At 39.6% G+C, this 20798-nt stretch overlaps 2 protein-coding genes across 2 annotated transcripts in view; both read right to left on the reverse strand.

Moving 5' to 3' along the window:
• The window catches only part of LOC135334565 (uncharacterized), a 43377-nt gene that overhangs the window by 1420 nt on the left and 21159 nt on the right, over positions 1-20798 (reverse strand). Inside the window, exons 3-16 of the mRNA XM_064529788.1 lie at positions 18001-18342; positions 17549-17839; positions 16770-17482; positions 16533-16718; positions 16270-16434; positions 14684-14761; positions 14383-14490; positions 13706-13858; positions 13242-13316; positions 11381-11449; positions 9499-9558; positions 6111-6194; positions 5712-5825; positions 5546-5659 (exon numbers count right to left, since the gene is read on the reverse strand). Coding sequence (XP_064385858.1) covers positions 5546-5659; positions 5712-5825; positions 6111-6194; positions 9499-9558; positions 11381-11449; positions 13242-13316; positions 13706-13858; positions 14383-14490; positions 14684-14761; positions 16270-16434; positions 16533-16718; positions 16770-17482; positions 17549-17839; positions 18001-18148 — 2358 coding nt within the window. The 5' untranslated portion in view covers positions 18149-18342. The remainder of the gene's footprint in view (positions 1-5545; positions 5660-5711; positions 5826-6110; positions 6195-9498; positions 9559-11380; positions 11450-13241; positions 13317-13705; positions 13859-14382; positions 14491-14683; positions 14762-16269; positions 16435-16532; positions 16719-16769; positions 17483-17548; positions 17840-18000; positions 18343-20798) is intronic.
• LOC135335219 (serine/arginine-rich splicing factor 11-like) lies at positions 18784-20551 on the reverse strand. Its single transcript, XM_064530638.1, has 4 exons — positions 20436-20551; positions 19925-20061; positions 19359-19544; positions 18784-18887 (listed from the first exon to the last, which is right to left on the reverse strand). Exons 1-4 carry the CDS (start codon positions 20549-20551, stop codon positions 18784-18786), a joined length of 543 nt encoding a protein of 180 aa, XP_064386708.1.

Consider the following 20798-nt stretch of genomic DNA (forward strand, 5'->3'; position numbering starts at 1 on the left):
TGTTTGGAGACGTAAAGCAATGAGTGATGTAAGCTGTGCTGTGCTAATGCCTCTCGCTGCTCAAAAAGCATCAGGTATAACGGGTATATTAATTATAGAAGAAGTTTGCTTTGTATAATGTATACCGTATACATGTAGCGCGAAATTTTCGAGGCACTTATATTTCGTAGAATGGCATCTAAAAGCATTTCTTTGCACAATGTTCGCGGAATGACTGCTTACCAGAAGCCACGCCTTTAATCTTTGCACGTTATAAAGAACAATTTTCGTAGACTTATTAAATTAAGCCCCTCGAAAATTTCGCGCTATACGAAATTAATGTTGTGCAATTGTTGACAATGAACACACACACATCCAGTTATTAGAAGAGGAGCTTAATGAAACAGAAGTGTATATATAGCAAGTAGCTTTATGTTATGAAGCCTCCGAGGCATCAGCACCCGCGGTGTTTTCATTAATTAATCAATGATGTTCCAGGATAGAAGCATGTAGATCTACAATGTAGAAGTTTTAATAAGTATTTTGCATTAATTTCCTGTCAACGAATACTGTATGGCGGGTAATTTTCGTTGATGCAAATTTTCGTACGAGCGACCCTTCGTATATTCGTACAGCTCGGATAGTGAAGTTGAATCTAAAATAATCTATCTTTTCGTATGATGCACTTCAATATGAAACATACGAAAATAACCTGCTATACAGTAATTAAAAAAGGGGGTGAATTTGCAATGAGGTCAGAGTTCACAAAATTAATGTTGCTTCTGGCAGTGTACATACATGCAGCTTTGCAGCTCTTTTCTGACTCTTGTAGCTAACAAACAGCTAGCGCTTTAGTGCAAGGCTAACTCATAAGAAAGTTTGTGTGAACAGATAGTGCTACAAAAGATTCTAAAGAGACTGCAACAGCTTTCACTGTGAGTAAAACTAGCCATAACTCGAGAAAGAAGCTTTAGTTTGCTAATCCACAAATCAAAATCCAAGAGAACGTGGCTAGAAGCCTATAGAAGCTGTTATTTTTCGTTGGATTGCAACTGTTGAGCAGTTACAGCTGGAACAGACACACAGTCAAATTTACCGTATCCCTTGTGCGGCTACGCCTCGAGGCATAATTACAAAATCAGCTACATATACATCAGTATGTAATAGTGTATCCCTTCAGAGTTTCCTCTAAGGGGGGGGGGGGGGGCAGGGGGTAACCTTCCCCCCCTCCCAAATTTTGTAGAATAATGACATATCATCAAGGGGGTATAAAAGAAGAGAGGGCATGCAACTCCATATGAGCAGAGTTCAAACGTGGGCGGATGAATGTGCATGACTGTGCATGAAATGCTAAAAATAGAAATTTCTATTTTTAGCACTTCATGCAAATGCACACATTCCTCCGCCCACGTTTAAACTCTACTAGCTACGTGTACTGATATAGTGGAGTTGCTTGCCCTCTCTTCTTTTATACGCCCTTGATATCATCACATTAGTACTGTCTATGATGTGCAATATGTAACTCATCTACTGTGATGTAATAGAGGGTGTGATCAAACATTTTACGTCGTGTTTCCGCGTGCCCAAACCTTCCCCCCAAACATTTAATCCTAGATGAAACCCTTCAGGGATTTGACCTTATGGACTTAGGTACGACCACTGGTGTCATATACGTCATGAAAAGTTTTACAAGAATACCGATATAGCGTGTAATTTTTGTGGGATAAATTTGCTTCATTACATGCACTGTATTGCATGCGTTTCGGCAAGCCACGCCTATGTTTCCGCGGGTAAAATTTTTGTAGAGGTCAGCCTGTCCACGAAATTACCCACGAAACGGTAGCCAATTTTGTATTGATCATCATAACAGATATCCATGGTCAATCACCAATATACAGTTACGTAACAAAATACCCGCTAGGTAGGATCGTACTACATGTACCATACATAAATATTACAAGAATACCTGACTCGTTAATTCCTCCTCTTCTCCCTATATAAGAAGGCATACTAACCATAATAAAGAAAAAGTTGTGACAAATACAATGATATGTCAAGGTGGTACTCTTTTTTCTGAGGTGTCAGTGTTAGAGTTAGGGTTTTTATGAAATATACATAGCAAAACACAGTAGAAATGTAAACGGCGACAATTTTCAAGCCTAGGTGCTTAATGGTGCTATATGAGTAGAGCTGTGTCTATTCCTGTGGCTACTGCATCGGTATATAGAGCAAAGCTATTCCCAGACGAAGCTAATCAAAACACGGCAGCTTGAGCGACACCTAACTTAATGAAAATCGCTGGAATCTCCCCCTTTACTACAGATAGTGAATTGTGGAGAGGTTGTTATGAATAATAACAAGATCTTTGCTTAGTTGGTGTGCATAGATAGAAGAGGAAGAGGGATTGGTAACGAAAGTACCCTCGTGTAACACCCGCTTTACCCGCGGTTTAATCGAGGCTGTGTCAACAAGCTAAAGCTGTAGATGGGCGTGTTCCGGTTAGGCCAAGCTGATGGCCTATTTCTACACACAGTGTATAATATACCACAAGCATATATGCTCAGTCTGTGCAACTCACTCATATTTAAAGGTCTATGCCTATTTTAGCAGTTATAACCAGCATGCTTACACGTTTTAGCAATACAAGACTATAAATAGCAGCTGTTCGCCTAAAACTTTACTGGAATGTCCCTTTTTACTGGGTGTGGTCAGTCATTAGCAAGTACAACACGTGGCTCACAGACTGGGCGTGTTATATATTGCTGAAAAAGATTATGTCTCGAGAAAACACAACTTTCTTATTTTGAGCGAGTTACCCGGCAAAATAGCCTCGTTTATAGGGCGTAACACGGATAGTTTTCGAGGTTTTACTGCAGATTCAATGTAAAATGATCACGTGAACTGCTTCCGTTACCAATCCCTCTTACTCTTCTATCTATGGTGTGTCACAGGCATCGTGTTATGGCCTAATCCCAGGGGGGAATCGGTAGCAAGCCCCAGCCCCCCCCTGTATCTAGAGTACAATATATAGCTAGCTGTCACCTCACAGCATATTGGTGGACACTGATCTCTGATTTACATTCCACCAACGAATCCTGATAGGACACATGCAGTGTATCAAATGCCAAGTGAGTTTCACTGACCCCTTCTTTCATATCAGAGGAGGAATGCCAGGGTCAAAAAGTCATTAATTAAAACTTAAAACTGAGTATACCCTCGCGCCCCTGGGTTTATACACTACCACTAGCTTAATCCTCTTTATAATCACAAGAGGAATCGGTTGAGCTATCGCGCCCCAGAGGAATCAGCTTGAGAGAAGAGATCCAGACCTTTTATTACATTCTTCGAAACCACAAGATTGGAAAATTAGCCTTTCGTGGCTAGGGTATAAATTTTGATGTACTGGCTTACTGCACTGGATAGATCTAGGTATAGTAAGCTTCCCAAGCGGGCTAATAAAGAACAGAAGCGCTAAGCTGCTATATGCAGCAAATGTCAAGAACCTAGAACAAAGAATGTTTAATCCTTCAATTAAACGTGACCCTATTGACCCTGGCGTTCCTCTTCTGGTTTCATATAATGTTTATCGAGTATGTAGTAGAGAATACTATAAATATTATAGTTGTAGTTTTGCAGTGTTCACCAATGTGAGGTGACATGCAGCTAGTATCAGGGGGTTTACATAGGATTGGCAGTGGGTTTGCCCGTGTTTAGCAATGTTCGCGAAATGATTGCTTACCGGAAGCCACGCCTTTAAATATTTGCACATTATAGCAGATTATTCTAAGAACAATTTTCGTGGACTTAATTTTCGTGTAGGATTGCTAACCCACGAAATCAGCAAAAATTAAGTCCCTCGAAAATTTCACGCTATACGAAATTAATGTTGTGCAATTGTTGACAATGAACGCACACACATATGCAGTTATTAGAAGAGGAGCTTAATGAAACAGAAGTCTATATATGGCTTAATGGACTGCACGACAAAATGTTTTCCTTTAAAACAAACAATCATCATAATGTTTGTATAAAAGCTATTAGCAAGTATAGCTTTATGTTATGAAACCTCCGAGGCATCAGTACCCGCGGTGTTTTCATTAATTAATCAATGATGTTCCAGGATAGAAGCATGTAGATCTACAATGTAGAAGTTTTAATAAGTATTTTGCATTAATTTCCTGTCAACGAATACTGTATGGTGGGTAATTTTCGTTCGTGCAAATTTTCGTACAAACGACCCTTTAATATTCGTACAGCTCGGATAGTGAAGTTGAATCTATCTTTTCGTATGATGCACTTCAATATGAAATATACGAAAATAACCTGCTATACAGTAATTAAAAAAGGGGGTGAATCTGCAATGAGGTCGGAGTTCACAAAATTAATGTTGCTTCTGGCAGTGTACATACATGCAGCTTTGCAGCTCTTTTCCGACTCTTGTAGCTAACAAACAGCTAGCGCTTTAGTGCAAGGCTAATAACTCAAATAGAAAGTTTGTGCGAACAGATAGTGCTACAAAAGATTCTGAAGAGACTGCAACAGCTTTCACTGTGAGTAAAACTAGCCATAACTCGAGAAAGAAGCTGTAGTTTGCTAATCCACGAATCACAATCCAAGAGAACGTGGCTAGAAGCCTAGAGAAGCTGTTATTTTTCGTCGCATTGCAACCGTTGAGCAGTTACAGCTGAAACAGACACACAGTCAAATTTAATATCCCTCGTGCGGCTACGCCTTGAGGCATATTACAAAATCAGCTACATATACATCAGTATGTAATAGTGTATCCCTTCAGAGTTTCATCTATTGGGGGGGGGGGCAGGGGTAACCTTCCCCCCTCCCAAATTTTGTAGAATTATGACATATCATCAAGGGCGTATAAAAGAAGAGAGGGCATGCAACTCCATATGAGCAGAGTTCAAACGTGGGCGGATGAATGTGCATGACTGTGCATGAAATGCTAAAAATAGAAATTTCTATTTTTAGCACTTCATGCAAATGCACACATTCCTCCGCCCATGTTTAAACTCTACTAGCTACGTGTACTGATATAGTGGAGTTGCATGCCCTCTCTTCTTTTATACGCCCTTGATATCATCACATTAGTACTGTCTATGATGTGCAATATGTAACTCATCTACTGTGATGTAATAGGGAGTGTGGTCAAACATTTCACGTCGTGTTTCCGCATGCCCAAACCTTCCCCCCAAACATTTAATCCTAGATGAAACCCTTCAGGGATTTGACCTTATGGACTTAGGTACGACCACTGGTGTCATATATACGTCATGAAAGTTTTACAAGAATACCGATATAGCGGGTAATTTTTGTGGGATAAATTTGCTTCATTACATGCACTGTATTGCATGCGTTTCGGCAAGCCACGCCATGTTTCCACGGGTAAAATTTTTGTAGAGGTCAGCCTGCCCACGAAATTACCCGCTAAACGGTAGTCAATTTTGTATTGAAGGCATATAAAATATTTTTGTGACAAAACAATATAAGAGCCAGATAGTACTTATTTACTTGAATGAATTTTATACTGCATACTATTATAGTAATCACTTACTGCTCTGCGTGACGCTCTCTGACTTCCCTTTCTTTTTCTATACTCTTGTCTGGTCATAACTGGTGGAAATGACTTTGACTTGATGTGAGTAGGAGATGGATACTGATACTCTCTCTGAATGAGCAAAGTTAGGAAAAATAATATACGAGTCACAATCTCAACATACCTCTTTCGTACCACCTTGTGTAGATGACTCACTACTCTCCTCAGTTACACTTGTCACTGTGGAGTCAACTGTTTCCCCTGGTGATGGTGTAGTCTTGGGTTCATCCTCCTCTCCCTATTTATAAGAAGGCATACTAACCATAACAAAGAAAAAGTTGTGACAAATATAATGATATGTCCAGGTGGTACTCTTTTTTCTGAGGTGTCAGTGTTAGAGTTAGGGTTTTTATGAAATATACATTGCAAAACACATGCAGTAAAAATGCAATGTACTGTGTGAGGAGATAGCTAGCTAGTACGCTACTACATATATACTTGTATTGTCATGATCGTCGTCAGATATCTTAATTAGTGGTCAATCACGATGTACAATTAACAAATAGCATGACCCTCGTATTACCATTGGTATTATCTGTGATGAAAAGGTCGGTGAATTCCGTCGAGGCAAACTCCAATGAGACGAACTCAGTCGAGGCCGCAAACTCTGTTGGTAGAAATTAGAAATCAGAGATCACCAATTAATGTACTCCAGCTAGTATTCTACTACATATACACTTGTAGTCTATTTGTGTCAACTGGTGACCTTAAGTCATGATTGTTGTCAGAGATCTTAATTAGCGGTCAATCACGATGTACAATTAACAAATAGCATGACCCTTGTATTACCATTGGTGTCATACAATACGACATGAATGATATCACAATCGATCCCTTCTGTTTCACCACAGGTAGATACCTGTACATGTGGTGAAACAGAAGGGATCGATTGTGATATCATTCGAGACACTGGAGGCACTGGAGGAGGTGTATTATCTGGATCCTGTTGGTAGAATGTAAATCAGAGATCAATGTACTCCAGCTAGTACGTATTTTACTACTCGTAGTCTAATACTATATTTGTGGTGTTAAGTGAACCTAACAATGTCTTAATCAGCATTTTTATGAAAAATTAGTGGTAGATCACCAACAGAAAATATAAGGGGTATAGAATGTCATCAGTAGTTACAATGCAATGTACTGTGAGGAGACAGCTAGTACGCTACTACGTATTTGTGTATTAGTCTATTAATTGGTATTGGTGAACTCATCTTCAATCACCGATGTACAGTTAACAAATACCATGACCCTCGTATTATAATTGGTGTCATACAAAGAATACCTGTGGTACCTTAATTAATGTCACTATTATAGACGTGTAGTAATTTTAGCGTTTTTAGATTTTTCTCTGTTTTCAAGGTACTAATTTTGGCGGGCTAGCTTGCTTAGCATACTCTCAAAAGTACACAACAGAAAAAAGAAAAAAAAGTAAAAAAATTTGTTCGAATTTTTTTCAATGCTATTATATAGCGAGTACTTAATTTAGCGTTACCGTATATAATTACAAATTCGCTAAAATTAGTACCCGTTTTATAATAGTAACAATAAGGTAGACTATCTGAAACAGAAGGAGTGTCAATCGTGAACCCAGTCGAGGCACTAGATTCTGTTGGTAGAATGTAAATCAGAGATCAGTGTTCACCAATTAATGTACTCTAGCTAGTATTTTACTACATATACTCGTAATTTTGTGAACCTAATTAGTAATTACAATTTCTTAATCGTGGTCCATCACCAACATAAAATACCATGCATGACCCTACGCGATGTCACTATATAGCTTCACTATAGCATTTAAATGATCTGATTTACATTCTACCAACAAAATACAGTAACATCATCGGTGGTCACAAGGTACTGTGAGGAGACTGTATAGCTAGTACGCTACTTACATTCTTGTATCTAATTGGTATTGGTGAACTAGTATGTAACTATCATTGTCACAGCTTAATTAGTGGTCGATCACTGATAAAACACCATGACCCTAGGTATTACCACTGGTGAAATACATGTACATGAATCACACAAGAATATATATAGGTAGTGGTATTGTAGGTAGACGTCTAAGACTACTTCAATACATACTTGTTATGCCTGCATGGTGCAAGCGAGATATACGGTAGTGTGTTTGTGTGTCTGTGTGTAGACTGCTACAGCTGCTCAAGGATCAATAAAGTGCAAGAAGAGTTTCTAGTCATGTTTTCTTGGATTTTAATTTGTGGATTTGCAAAATAATGCTTCATTCTCGAGTTATGCCTAGTTTGCTTACTTGGAATGCCATTGCAGCCTTTTCAGAAGAGTACGTAGTCAAACTTGTTTACCGAGTGTTGCTACTCTACTTAGTAGTTAGCTCTGCACTAGAACGCTAGCTATTGGTAGCTGCAAGAGTGAGAAGAGAGAGCCTTGCAGCCATTAATTTTAGACTTGAACTTTTGGCACCGATCGTTTTTAACAACAATCACGGTCGATCCTTACCTACTCTTTGAGTTTGCATGCAGCTAATTAATGCAAAAATGTTTATTATGTGTATAAAAGCTATTAGTACAGTGCCTGTAACCTAGATATCATACGTACCACACATGTGTGAATTTGGTCCATAAATGTGAATATCTTGACATTAAAAATGTAGGTGAATGCTAGCTTCAACATATCCAAAAATATTTCCATGGCTTGCTTTTACAACAGCAACACATTCTTATAGTGAACAAAAGCTTAGGGAGAAAAAACACCAACCGTTGTTGGCTAAGGTCTGGAACTCTGGCATAACATCAGTGGATAGTTGAGCTAACATATGCATGGATTAAAATCGTTTACATAAGTACACACGCTGTTTCATACTCCATTATGTGTGTTTTTGGGTGCCTTTTCGCTTAGGGAGAGATTTCAAGTAAAGTTTTCGGCTAAGGTCTAATTTTTTTACACATGTATTGTATAATAAATTGTTTATCTTTTGAAACACTTTACTTCCAGAGATTGATATTACACACATTTTTTTACAATCATCCCCGTTTTCACCACTATAACAATTTTTTAGAGAAATATTTTTGAATATGTTTGTAGCTTATTCATTCACCTACACAATGGCATCAGCATCATTTCTTAGAAATGTTCCAATCTCAAGATACACTTAAGTACAACTACTCACAAATTTGTGGTATTCTACTCTCTAGGTTACAGGCACTGTAGCTTTATGTTATGCATCTCCACCGAGGTAACACTGCCTCCAATAATCACTTTCATGGTACAATCTTAGTATCAAAAGAAAGCTCTTACCACAGTACAATAGAAACCAAGTGGATATTTAGGGCTGCTATCACGTTAGTATTTTGTACAGTAGGCATACAAATCATAAATTTGAGCATTTTTTGAGCATTTTTTTCAATAAATTTGCTGTAATCAGAGCTAGAATGAGTTCATACCAAATATCCGGATTGTTTCTAGTATATCTCACTAATTATAAGAGCTTTCTTCTGATACCAACATAGTTTTCTACAACTTGGTATTGGAGGCAGCATATTCAAAACTATTGTTAACGTAAGTCATGTTTGGTCACAGTTAACGCACATACCAAGATAGTAACCATGGTAATAATGTTATCAGATAAAAGGTATTCATGTTTACAATACATTTTGCAAAAAATTGTAGTTTTTTATAGTACATGTTTTCTTCAATTTCAAGAAAAAAACAGCCTTAACCTATATATACATGAGTAGGGCAGTAGTCTACTTGTGTAGGAGAGTAGCGTGTATACGTATTATACGTACCAGGTAAAACTTCAATATCAAGGCTCTGTTGATAATGTAAATCAAAGATCAATGTACTGTGTGGGAGGGCAGTAAGCAGTGTGTATAATTATATTGTAGTACACTTGTCTTCATTGACCCTATAGGTACGATCGTATGGTGTCATACCTGTGTTGATAATGGCAGCCGCCTTGGGTAAGAAGGATGATAAAGAGGGAGATCAATCATCTGTGGGTAGAACGCAATCAGTGATCACCAATGTACTGTTTGGAGACGTAAAGCAATGAGTGATGTAAGCTGCGCTGTGCTAATGCCTCTCGCCTTTGCTAAAAAAGCATCAGGTATAATGGGTATTAATTATAGAAGAAGTTTGCTTTGTATAATGTATCCGTATAGCGCGAAATTTTCGAGGCATTTATATTTCGTGGAATGGCCTCTAAAAGCATTTCATTAAATGCTCAATCATCATAATGTTTGTATAAAAGCTATTAGCAAGTAGCTTTATGTTATGAAACCTCCGAGGCATCAGTACCTGCGGTGTTTTCATTAATTAATCAACGATGTTCCAGGATAGAAGCATGTAGATCTACAATGTGGAAGCTTTAATAAGTATTTTGCATTAATTTCCTGTCAACGAATACTGTATGGCGGGTAATTTTGGTTGCTGCAAATTTTCGTACGAACGACCCTTTGTATATTCGTACAGCTCGGATAGTGAAGTTGAATCTAAATAATTTCTTTTCGTATGATGCACTTCAATATGAAATATACGAAAATAACCTGCTATACAGTAATTAAAAAAGGGGGTGAATCTGCAATGAGGTCAGAGTTCACAAAATTAATGTTGCTTCTGGCAGTGTACATACATGCAGCTTTGCAGCTCTTTTCTGACTCTTGTAGCTAACAAACAGCTAGCGCTTTAGTGCAAGGCTAACTCATAAGAAAGTTTGTGCGAACAGATAGTGCTACAAAAGATTCTGAAGAGACTGCAACAGCTTTCACTGTGAGTAAAACTAGTCATAACTCGAGAAAGAAGCTTTAGTTTGCTAATCCACGAATCAAAATCCAAGAGAACGTGGCTAGAAGCCTATAGAAGCTGTTATTTTTCGTCGTATTGCAACCGTTGAGCAGTTACAACTGAAACAGACACACAGTCAAATTTAATATCTCTCGTGCGGCTACGCGAGGCATAATTACAAAATCAGCTACATATACATCAGTATGTAATAGTGTATCCCTTCAGAGTTTCATCTAATGGGGGGGGGGGGCAGGGGTAACCTTCCCCCCTCCCAAATTTTGTAGAATTATGACATATCATCAAGGGCGTATAAAAGAAGAGAGGGCATGCAACTCCATATGAGCAGAGTTCAAACGTGGGCGGATGAATGTGCATGACTGTGCATGAAATGCTAAAAATAGAAATTTCTATTTTTAGCACTTCATGCAAATGCACACATTCCTCCGCCCATGTTTAAACTCTACTAGCTACGTGTACTGATATAGTGGAGTTGCATGCCCTCTCTTCTTTTATACGCCCTTGATATCATCACATTAGTACTGTCTATGATGTGCAATATGTAACTCATCTACTGTGATGTAATAGAGGGTGTGATCAAACATTTTACGTCGTGTTTCCGCGTGCCCAAACCTTCCCCCCAAACATTTAATCCTAGATGAAACCCTTCAGGGATTTGACCTTATGGACTTAGGTACGACCACTGGTGTCATATACGTCATGAAAAGTTTTACAAGAATACCGATATAGCGTGTAATTTTTGTGGGATAAATTTGCTTCATTACATGCACTGTATTGCATGCGTTTCGGCAAGCCACGCCTATGTTTCCGCGGGTAAAATTTTTGTAGAGGTCAGCCTGTCCACGAAATTACCCGCTAAACGGTAGTCAATTTTGTATTGATCATCATATTAGATATCATAATTAGTGGTCAATCACCAATATACCGTTACGTAACAAAATACCATGACCTGCTAGGTAGGATCATACTACATGTACCATACATAAATCTTACAAGAATACCTGACTTGCTTACCTCCCTTTTCACTGTGGGCTCAACTGTTTCCCCTGGTGATGGTGTAGTCTTGGGTTCATCCTCTTCTCCCTATATAAGAAGGGATACTAACCATAATAAAGAAAAAGTTGTGACAAATACAATGATATGTCCAGGTGGTACTCTTTTTTCTGAGGTGTCAGTGTTAGAGTTAGGGTTTTTATGAAATATACATTACATTGCAAAAACACATGCAGTAAAAATGCGAACGGCGACAATTTTCAAGCCTAGTCATCAGTGGTTACCATGCAATGTACTGTGTGAAGAGATAGCTAGACCTCTAATACGTGGCTCTTGATATGGAACAGGCTTCACCTGTTGGTCATTAGTGATCACAAATGTACTGTGAGGAGACTGTATAGCTAGTACGCTACTTACGTACTTGTATTTAGTTTTATCAGGAGTGTACATTCCTGGTTTGTATTGGTGAACTAGTAACTATCATTGTCACAGATCTTAATGAAAATACCGCAGGTGCTGATGCCTCGGTGGAGATGCCAAAGCTACATAACATAAAGCTACTAAAAGCTTTTATACACTCATTATATATGATGATTGAATGCAAACTCAAAGAGTGGGTAATGATCCACCATGATTGTTGTTAAAAACGATCGATGCCAAAAGTTCAAGTCTAAAATTAATGGCTGCAAGCAGAGCCTTGCAGCTCTCTTGCAGCTACCATCTGTCTTGCCCTTGTCAACAAGTGTCTATAGCGCTGTGTAGATCTAGTAACAAATCAGTGCGCCCTCAAGGCGGCGCAAGAGAGTTTATGAGGAATGCGGGAGTTTATGGTAGTTAAACCCCACCCAGTTGCTATGATACAGACCCCAAGCGGAGAATGTTGTGTGTATAAAAGCTATTAGCAAGTAGCTTTATGTTATGTAGCTTTGAAACCTCCGAGGCATAAGCACCCGCGGTACTTTCATTAATTAATCAATGATGTTCCAGGCATGTATCTACAATGTGGAAGTTTTAATAAGTATTTTGCATTTCCTGTCAACGAATACTGTATGCCGGGTAAATTTCGTTGGTGCAAATTTTTGTACAAACGACCTTTTGTATTTTAATTCGTATGATGCAATTCAATATGAAATATACAAAAATAACCTGCTATACAGTAATTAAAAAAGGGGGTGGATCTGCAATGAGGTCAGAGTTTATAAATGTTGCTTCTTCGTTCGGCAGTGTACATACATGCAGCTTTGCAGCTCTTTCTGACTCTTGTAGCTAACAAACAGCTAGCCTTTAGTGCAAGGCTAACTCGAATAGAAAGTGTGCGCGAACAGATAGTGCTACAAAAGATTTTGAAGAGACTGCAACAGCTGAGTAAAACTAGCCAGTTTGCTAATCCACGAATCAAACTCCAAGGGAACGTGCATGGCTAGAAGCCTATAGAAGCTGTTATTTTTCGTCACATTGCAATCGCCGTTAAGCCACACAGTCAATTTTACCGTATCTCTTGTGCGGCTACGCCTCGAGGCATAATTACAAAATCAGGTACATATATACATCAGTATGTAAAGTCTATTTGCGTTGAGTTCGACCCCGGAAGTTATGTGGTCAATTATGGCTTCATTTATGCTTTATGTGGTGGACAAGTATTCCTGGGACTTCTGCATGGAAAATGCTAACTTTTAGCTGGTTGGAGTTTTAGATAGAAGCGCTTTTTAACAAGGAATCCAATGGTATATGAAACTTTGAAGTATGACAAAGTTATGACAACTTTATGAAGGTCAAACTCACCACAAATATATTTTAATAGTGGTACCCCTTATTTGACCCTATGGACCTAGGTACGACCACTGGTGTCATATATACGTAAATGAAAATTTTACAACAATACCTCTGAATGTCCTGAATATGAGCTGTCAGGAGAGCAGTGCACAGTTTCAGGCACTTCAAAATCAATATCAAGGCTCTGTTGATAGAATGTAAATCATGCAGTGATCAGTAGTTACCAATATATGTACTGTACGTGTAGCTCGTATGTTACTTCATACTTGTACCGTATAGCGGGTATTTTTCGTGGGGTAAAAAATTCGTTTGCTTCATTACATGCACTGTATTGCATGCGTTTCGGTAAACCACGCCTATGTTGCAATTGGTAAAATGTTCGTAGAGGTCAACTTGCTCAGAATTTTTCTCCAAAGAAAATTATCCGCTATACGGTAGTCAATTTTGTATTGGTGAACTCAAGTTATCATCTTTATCATATCAGATATCTTTTTTAGCGTGATAAAACACACCATGGCTCTAGGGACAATTGTATTACCAATGGTGACATACATGAATCACACAAGAATATACCTGTGATATTATAGGTAGTGATTTTGTATGTCGTCGTAGTATTTTAGGTAGTGGTATTGTAGGTGGTAGTGTAGGTGGTAGTGTAGGTAGTAGTATTGTAGGTAGCCGTCCAAGACGTGGTAGTATTGGCTCATGATATCGAACAAGCTTCACCTGTTGGTCATTAGTGGTCACAAATGTACTGTGAGGAGACTGTATAGCTAGTACGCTACTTTAATACATACTTATTATGCCTCGGTGCGTAAGAGCCGTACATTTATGGTCTGAACTATGGTATCCATTTTAATTCGTGGATTTGCAAATAATGCTTCGCTCTTGAGTTATGCCTAGTTTAATTTGCTTACTTGGAATACCATTGCAGCCTTTTCAGAAGAGTGCGTAGCAAAACTTGTTCACCGAGTGTTGTTATTCTACTTAGTAGTTAGCTCTGCACTAGAACGCTAGCTATTAGTAGCTTCAAGAGTGAGAAGAGAGCTGCAAGGATCCACTGATGCATGCAGTTTATGTCAGCTGTAGCAGTCTACACACACACACACACACATTCTAGAGGGCGACACGAAGCGTTTTTCCTTTCCTGGCCAAAAATTTCAATATACAGTTGCGTAACAAATTACCCTAAAGGTAGGATTGTACTACATGTGCCATACATAAATCTTACAAGTACCTGACTCGCTTACCTCCTCATGATCATGAGGTGACTCACTACTCTCCTCTGTTACACTTGTCACTGTGGAATCAAACGTTCTCCCTGGTGATGGTGTAGTCTTGGATTCATCCTCCTCTCCCTATGCATGCAGTTTATGTCAGCTGTAGCAGTCTACACACACACACATTCTAGAGGGCAATTTGAAGCGTTTTTTCCTTTCCAGGCCAAGAACTCAATATATACAGTTACGTAACAAAATACCATGACCTGCTAGGTAGGATCGTACTACATGTACCATACATAAATCTTACAAGAATACCCGACTTGCTTACCTCCTCAGTTACACTTTTCACTATGGGATCAAACGTTCTCCCTGGTGATGGTGTAGTCTTGGATTCATCCTCCTCTCCCTATATAAGAAGGCATACTAACCATAATAAAGAAAAAGTTGTGACAACTACAATGATAATTATGTCCAGGTGGTACTCTTTTTTCTGAGGTGTCAGTGTTAGAGTTAGGGTTTTTATGAAATAATTATACATTGCAAAACACAGTAGAAATGTGAACGGTGACAATTTTCAAGCCTAGGTGCTAATGGTACTATGAGTAGAGCTGTGTCTATTCCTGTGGCTACTGCATCGGTATATAGAGCAAAGCTATTCCCAGACAAAGCTAATCAAAACACGGCAGCTTGAGCGACACCTAACTTAATGAAAATCGCTCGGTCAGGAACCCAGAACAAGAATGTTTAATCTTTCATTAAACGTGACCCTATTGACCCTGGCGTTCCTCCTCTGGTTTCATATAACATTGTTTATCGAGTATGTATATAGTAGATTGTACTATGGTTGCACCAAAGATCAAAGGCTTCAGTTGTAGTTTATACTACTTATACAACCTGTCTGACCACAGCCATGGTATATGGCTGTTATACCCTAGTGTATAACAGCCATATACCATGGCTTGTGGTCAAACTACATGTACAGCTAGAACTGAATACAGTATCCCACCTTTGCAACAAAATTGACACACTGTTTCAATTAAAACAATGACACACTACTCAATTCAATCAATATTAGCAATATTAGAGCTATATAGAGAGACTCCAATACAAAACAGACTACTAATGATTTTAGTCAACATAAAAAGAGCCGAGTTCGAGCGATGAATAGTTCCAAAAAGGAGGCAAATTTGGAAGAACTCCGTGAACCGAACGATACTGGTTTGTTTGTGTTGCTTTTTTTCAACTTTCAACATTGGTTGTCACAACCTGCTTATTACATTGCTGCATGGGACCAGGAGCATGGGTCCAGATTGCCAAGTGTTTCTCAGACTAAAGAGACTGCACTGCACTGGGCCAGTACAGTAGGCTTGTGGAATGATATTTTCGGGTACATTTGCACTCTTTGTAGACAAGTAGCACCAGTGTACTTTCTTGAAGCGCCTTCTATAAAGATGCAGAAACACAGCCTTCACAATTGCTTGCTTGAATCATAGACGCTTGCTTGAATCAGCCATCGCTTTTTAAAAAGATAGCAAATTCATTGCATAGCTATAGCAACAGTGACGTCAAACAGTAGTTATAAGCATATTCATTGAAGAAGCATGACAGGAAGTAGCTAAACATAGTAGTACAGTTCTAAACATAGTACAAGCCAGTTAAACTATGGCCTCTCGTGGTATATTTGCTTTACACGCTCGAGTAATCAGATAAACCAACTCGGCTGCGCCTCGTGGTTTATCAGATTACTCTCGCGTGTAAATCAAATATACCACTCGAGGCCATTGTTTAACTATAACGAATACTAATATTATAGTTGTAGTTTTGCAGTGTTCACCAATGCCGTGAGGTGACAGCTAGTATACTAGTTTCTATAATGAGCGATTACTGTACGGTGCATTTTTAGAAAAAACTAACCATCCGTTCCTGACTATATCTTCTTGATGAATGCCTTGGAAAGAATCGTTGGTACCACCTTTTCCCCCGTGTAGGTGACTCACTACTCTCCTCTGTTACACTTGTCACTGTGGGCTCAACTGTTTCCCCTGGTGATGGTGTAGTCTTGGATTCAGCCTCTTCTCCCTATTTAAGAAGGCATACTAACCATAATAAAGCGATAAATACTCTGATATGTCCAGGTGCAGGTACTCTTTTTTACTCATGCTATTATCGACACTCACTGCTCTTTGTGATGTTCTCCAAGAAAATAATCGCTGATACCACTTTTTGTCGTGGCTTTCTTGGATTGTCTTTCCCCCTAACTCTTCCACATTAAAACCACCCGCACCGACAACAATTTTGCTCTGAACAGTTGTACCCGCTACAGAGACACCGCGATGAGGAGGAGATGGATTCTGATCCTCTCTCTGAATGAGCAAAGCTAGGGAAATAATATAGGAGTCACAATCTCAACATACCTCAAAGATGATTTCACTTGTTGATCCATGAATTAATGACACCTTTAGCACAGAAGGAATTATTTGTGCAATTTGATCACACTGGTGAAATGATAATTGTACTATCCCTAGGAAGAAAAAAATAAGCTGAATGGAACCATCCTCGATTGAATGCAAGTGTAAAGCGTAGACAGGTACTTTAAGAATCCTAGCAATAGCAGCCTTTAGGTCACGATAAATTGAAAGAGAATCAGTGTCAAGCTTGAAGCAAAGTTTCATTCGAGTTTTACCATCATCCAATCGGCTGATCTTGCAAGGCTTCACTACTTTCCATGTGTTGAGAAAATCTTTGAGCTCAGTGAAATACGTAGCCAAATTATGTCGATCGCTGTCAGCTCCATGAGCTGCAATCACGTCTTCTAGAATCTCAAAATCAAGGAATGACAAAAATGGAGAGATAATGATGAAGATTTCGTCAACACTAGCAGCCCTTCTGAGATCACCCTGCTGGTCAGCGAGCAGCATGTTACTCTCCTTATCAATCACAGCACGGGACGATCGATACGATGTGAGGAGGGCTACCAGGGAAAGCAAGTCAACAGTCTCACTCTTCTTCAAAGATTCTCTCGTTGCTGTTTGCAGGTTAGCAAACTTCTTCTCAATGGTTTTGATATCATTTGTCAGTTGCTGTTCATCATCGCTTCTATATTTCCTTTTCTCCCTGCGGCCAGTTTCTATGAGAGGGGGGAGGGGAGTTAACAGTAATAACTCTACCGGTATATATAAATATATAAAATTACCTGGAGGACAGTATTTCAGCTCCAACTTCTCTGCTAACTGTATTTCACCAACCTGAGCTGACCGTAGAGCATCAATCACTTGTTTCCATGAGGCTCCTCTTGTCACCCGTAGCCAATGGAGCAGGACTGCCTCTAATCGATCAGATGGATTGATTTTCCCCTGTTCGATTGCATCCAGGGTACCAGGAGTCAACCTCAGCTTCAGACCTATAGTCCGCCACTTAGCCCTTACTTCAAACAATTCTTCACATAGAGTATCCAAATCCTCTGTGTCTAAGCCTAGGGTTGTTCCTGTTCACAAAGATAGTGCAACACAAATCTATATAATTATGTTCTCCTACATATTAATTATAGCTATATATAGATCTAGCTTTTAATATAAGGCAGAGTGTACAACAAGCAGCTAATATGATACAGAGTCCAATCTAATGATCAGAATAATTATGTCTGACCTTTCTGTTTCTGAATCTCAGGATCACCTCTAGAACTAGAAGCCATATGGATCTCTTGGTTTGTAAAGAGACAGGAACGCCCCTTGCCTTGGGGAAGCTGTGACTTTCCCTTAATGCTGCGCCCCCAACACATCCACAAAAATGTCATTGATTAAAATTACACACTGTCTCTATACATGTAGAGCTGGTTCTAGGAGAGCTAGTAGTGAGTGTTTGGACATCTCTACTGAACTGCACTTTCCTGGGGGTACCCGACCTCTGCCCCAGTCCTCTCCCCTCCTGGTCCACTGTGACCGTGGTACGCAGGGAGGAGGCCCTCACTCGACCATAACATGTCTGCAACTGCGAGGGGAAGGACGGTGTAAATATAATAATTATCGCCACAAATGCAACAAATTGGTATAAATCAGTTGATTAAAATCAGTTGATATTTCTATGTTTGAATGCTCCTGGGTAAATTCTTTTGTTTCTGGACAAAATTATACTTCAGTTATAGACAATTTATTGAATGTGGACCTTAGCCGTTAGAGATACTCACCTAACCGAAAAGAAAATTTTTGCTGACTACTGATAACTGTTTCTGAACAAAATAACACATTAAAATGTTTGGTAGAATTCATGTACATGCATGTACTTACTAAATTGACTAGCAACCCTTCATCTGGTGGGTTGGGTCTCGTCTCCGGCCATCCTCACGTACTTGATCTCACCACAAGGCTGGAAGAAAGTGAGCACCTGTTCAGCCGTCATGTTGCTAGCCAGGTTGCCGACGTAGATGGTGCGTCATATCTCCTCGATCTTGGTGGGGTCTACGTTACCAGTGAGAGGGGGAGGTTGGGGGACCACCGTGCCCATCATGGATACGAGGGGGCAATGAGCTGGGATAGCTGGGGGGGGCAGGAGTGGGTAGTATCATGCATTAACGAGGGGGGCAGTGAGAGCTGGGGGGGTAGGTAATATCGTAAATATAATTATATACACATGCATAGAATGCCTTATCTTGACGGAGCAAGGGTATCTAATGATGTTTATATGAACATAACACTGTCATTAAAGCAGGCATATACAACTACATTGTAAGTTTGTTGTACATGGAAGCAAGAGAGGAATTTAAGTACTGTATAGCGCGAAATTTTCGAGGCATTTATATTTCGTGGAATGGCCTATAAAAGCATTTCGTTGCACAATGTTCGCGAAATGACTGCTTACCGAAAACCACGCCTTTAAATCTTTGCACGTTATAGCAGAATTAAAGAAAAGTGTTTGTGGACTTGCTAATGCACGAAATCGCGAAACTTAAAATTTCGCGCTATACGGTATATTTCGAGCGCTAAAGCTAATCTTGCATGAATAGTAACTTACAGCTGCAGGGTTGAGAGCAGCTCCCATAGCCATGGAGGCTGGTCCAGTGGTTGCTGGTGCCCCCATAGAGGGAGGTGTCGGGAGGAGAGGTGCAGTGTGACCCATTGGTTTGCTAGCGCTGTTGGCCAGGGCAATGGCCGGGGCTGCCAGGAACATGGCAGCTGAACCATCAGGAATCTCAGCTGCAGGGAGTGTTAAGACAAGCATGAAGACAGTTAATACACGTACACTGTAAGCTTGCTGTAATTAGGGTCTTACACAAACTCATACAAACTCACACATTTTTATTCTACCTTGTATCAATGTGAAAGTGAAACGTTGCCCTTAACACTAGTTACTCAAAACTGTACCTGATTAGTCATTCTTTACTAGTTCAGAATGTTCCCACAATTGATCTTCTGTACACCGGATTTCTTTCCATTGCGCATTGCGAGTTTGTTTGCAACGCAATTAGGCTTGTACAGTGTCATTCGTAATAACTACACATATTTGAAACCCGTATACATGTACAGTAAGTTGAGATAAGATTGAATGCATCACCAAGGCAACTGCCCCAGCTCACCATGTCTTGATCGTGCTATGATGAGAGCTCTGTCTATGAGCACAGTGTTGCTAAGGTGGAGACAAGCAGCTGCACTGTCTTCCTCCATGAAGTTGATGAAGCACACCTTGGAGAGGACACTCAGAGCAGCAAACTCCCTGCATGGAGAGGAGGGGATAAAGTGGGGGGTGGCAGATTATGTGCTTGAAAAATGGATGCCATATAGTTGAGACCGTAAATGTACAGCCCTTACACACTAGCTGGGCGTGGCCAGGCCAACCGTTCTGACAGATGGCTGAAGGACACGCTTATTGTAAATCTCTAAACATTGATAAAAGACCATGCTGTACTTTATATCGTCCATTGATACAATCACAGTTATTAAAAGAAAAGCAGACTTGAAAAGATTTAAAATACAACCGTATATAAATATAACGGGGAATGGAAGCATAATCCCCACTAAAATTACCTGGGTACTAGGTACAGGCTTTATTTTCTCCAAATGATACCCACTCACTCTCCACGTACTTACTCCTCAGGAAAGAGCCTCAGTTCCTCAATATCTCCAAAGTAACTGAAAAGCTCCCTCATTTGTTGGAGGCCAGCAGAGGGTGACACATTGGTCACTTGGATCAGAGTAGTAGACATGGCTAGCTACTATAACTAGACACACTGTGCAGTTTCTATTCCATGTGCATGTACGTGCTGAGGCTGATTCGATCTTTACCCAATACACTTTTGTTTGTTTTACAGGGGGAGTACCCTCATAAACAGTTTTGTACAACCCTTTCAGTTGACAAAATCATCAATACAGACATTACATGTAGATCTAGCTACCTACAAATGTAATTAGGGCTTTCTAGATAAAAATGCGTTAGGTTTGATTTACAAGATG

This window comes from Halichondria panicea, chromosome 4, assembly GCF_963675165.1.
Source record: "Halichondria panicea chromosome 4, odHalPani1.1, whole genome shotgun sequence".
Classification (NCBI taxonomy): domain Eukaryota; kingdom Metazoa; phylum Porifera; class Demospongiae; order Suberitida; family Halichondriidae; genus Halichondria; species Halichondria panicea.

Coding starts and splice junctions, on each gene's coding strand:
- LOC135335219 (XM_064530638.1), bottom strand. CDS start 20,551: ATGTCTACTACTCTGATCCAAGTGACCAATGTGTCACCCTCTGCTGGC. Junction 19,545..19,924: donor CATAGCACGATCAAGACATG/GTGAGCTGGGGC, acceptor CACTCCCTGCAG/CTGAGATTCCTGATGGTTCA. Junction 18,888..19,358: donor TCTCAACCCTGCAGCTGTAA/GTTACTATTCAT, acceptor TGCCCCCCCCAG/CTATCCCAGCTCATTGCCCC.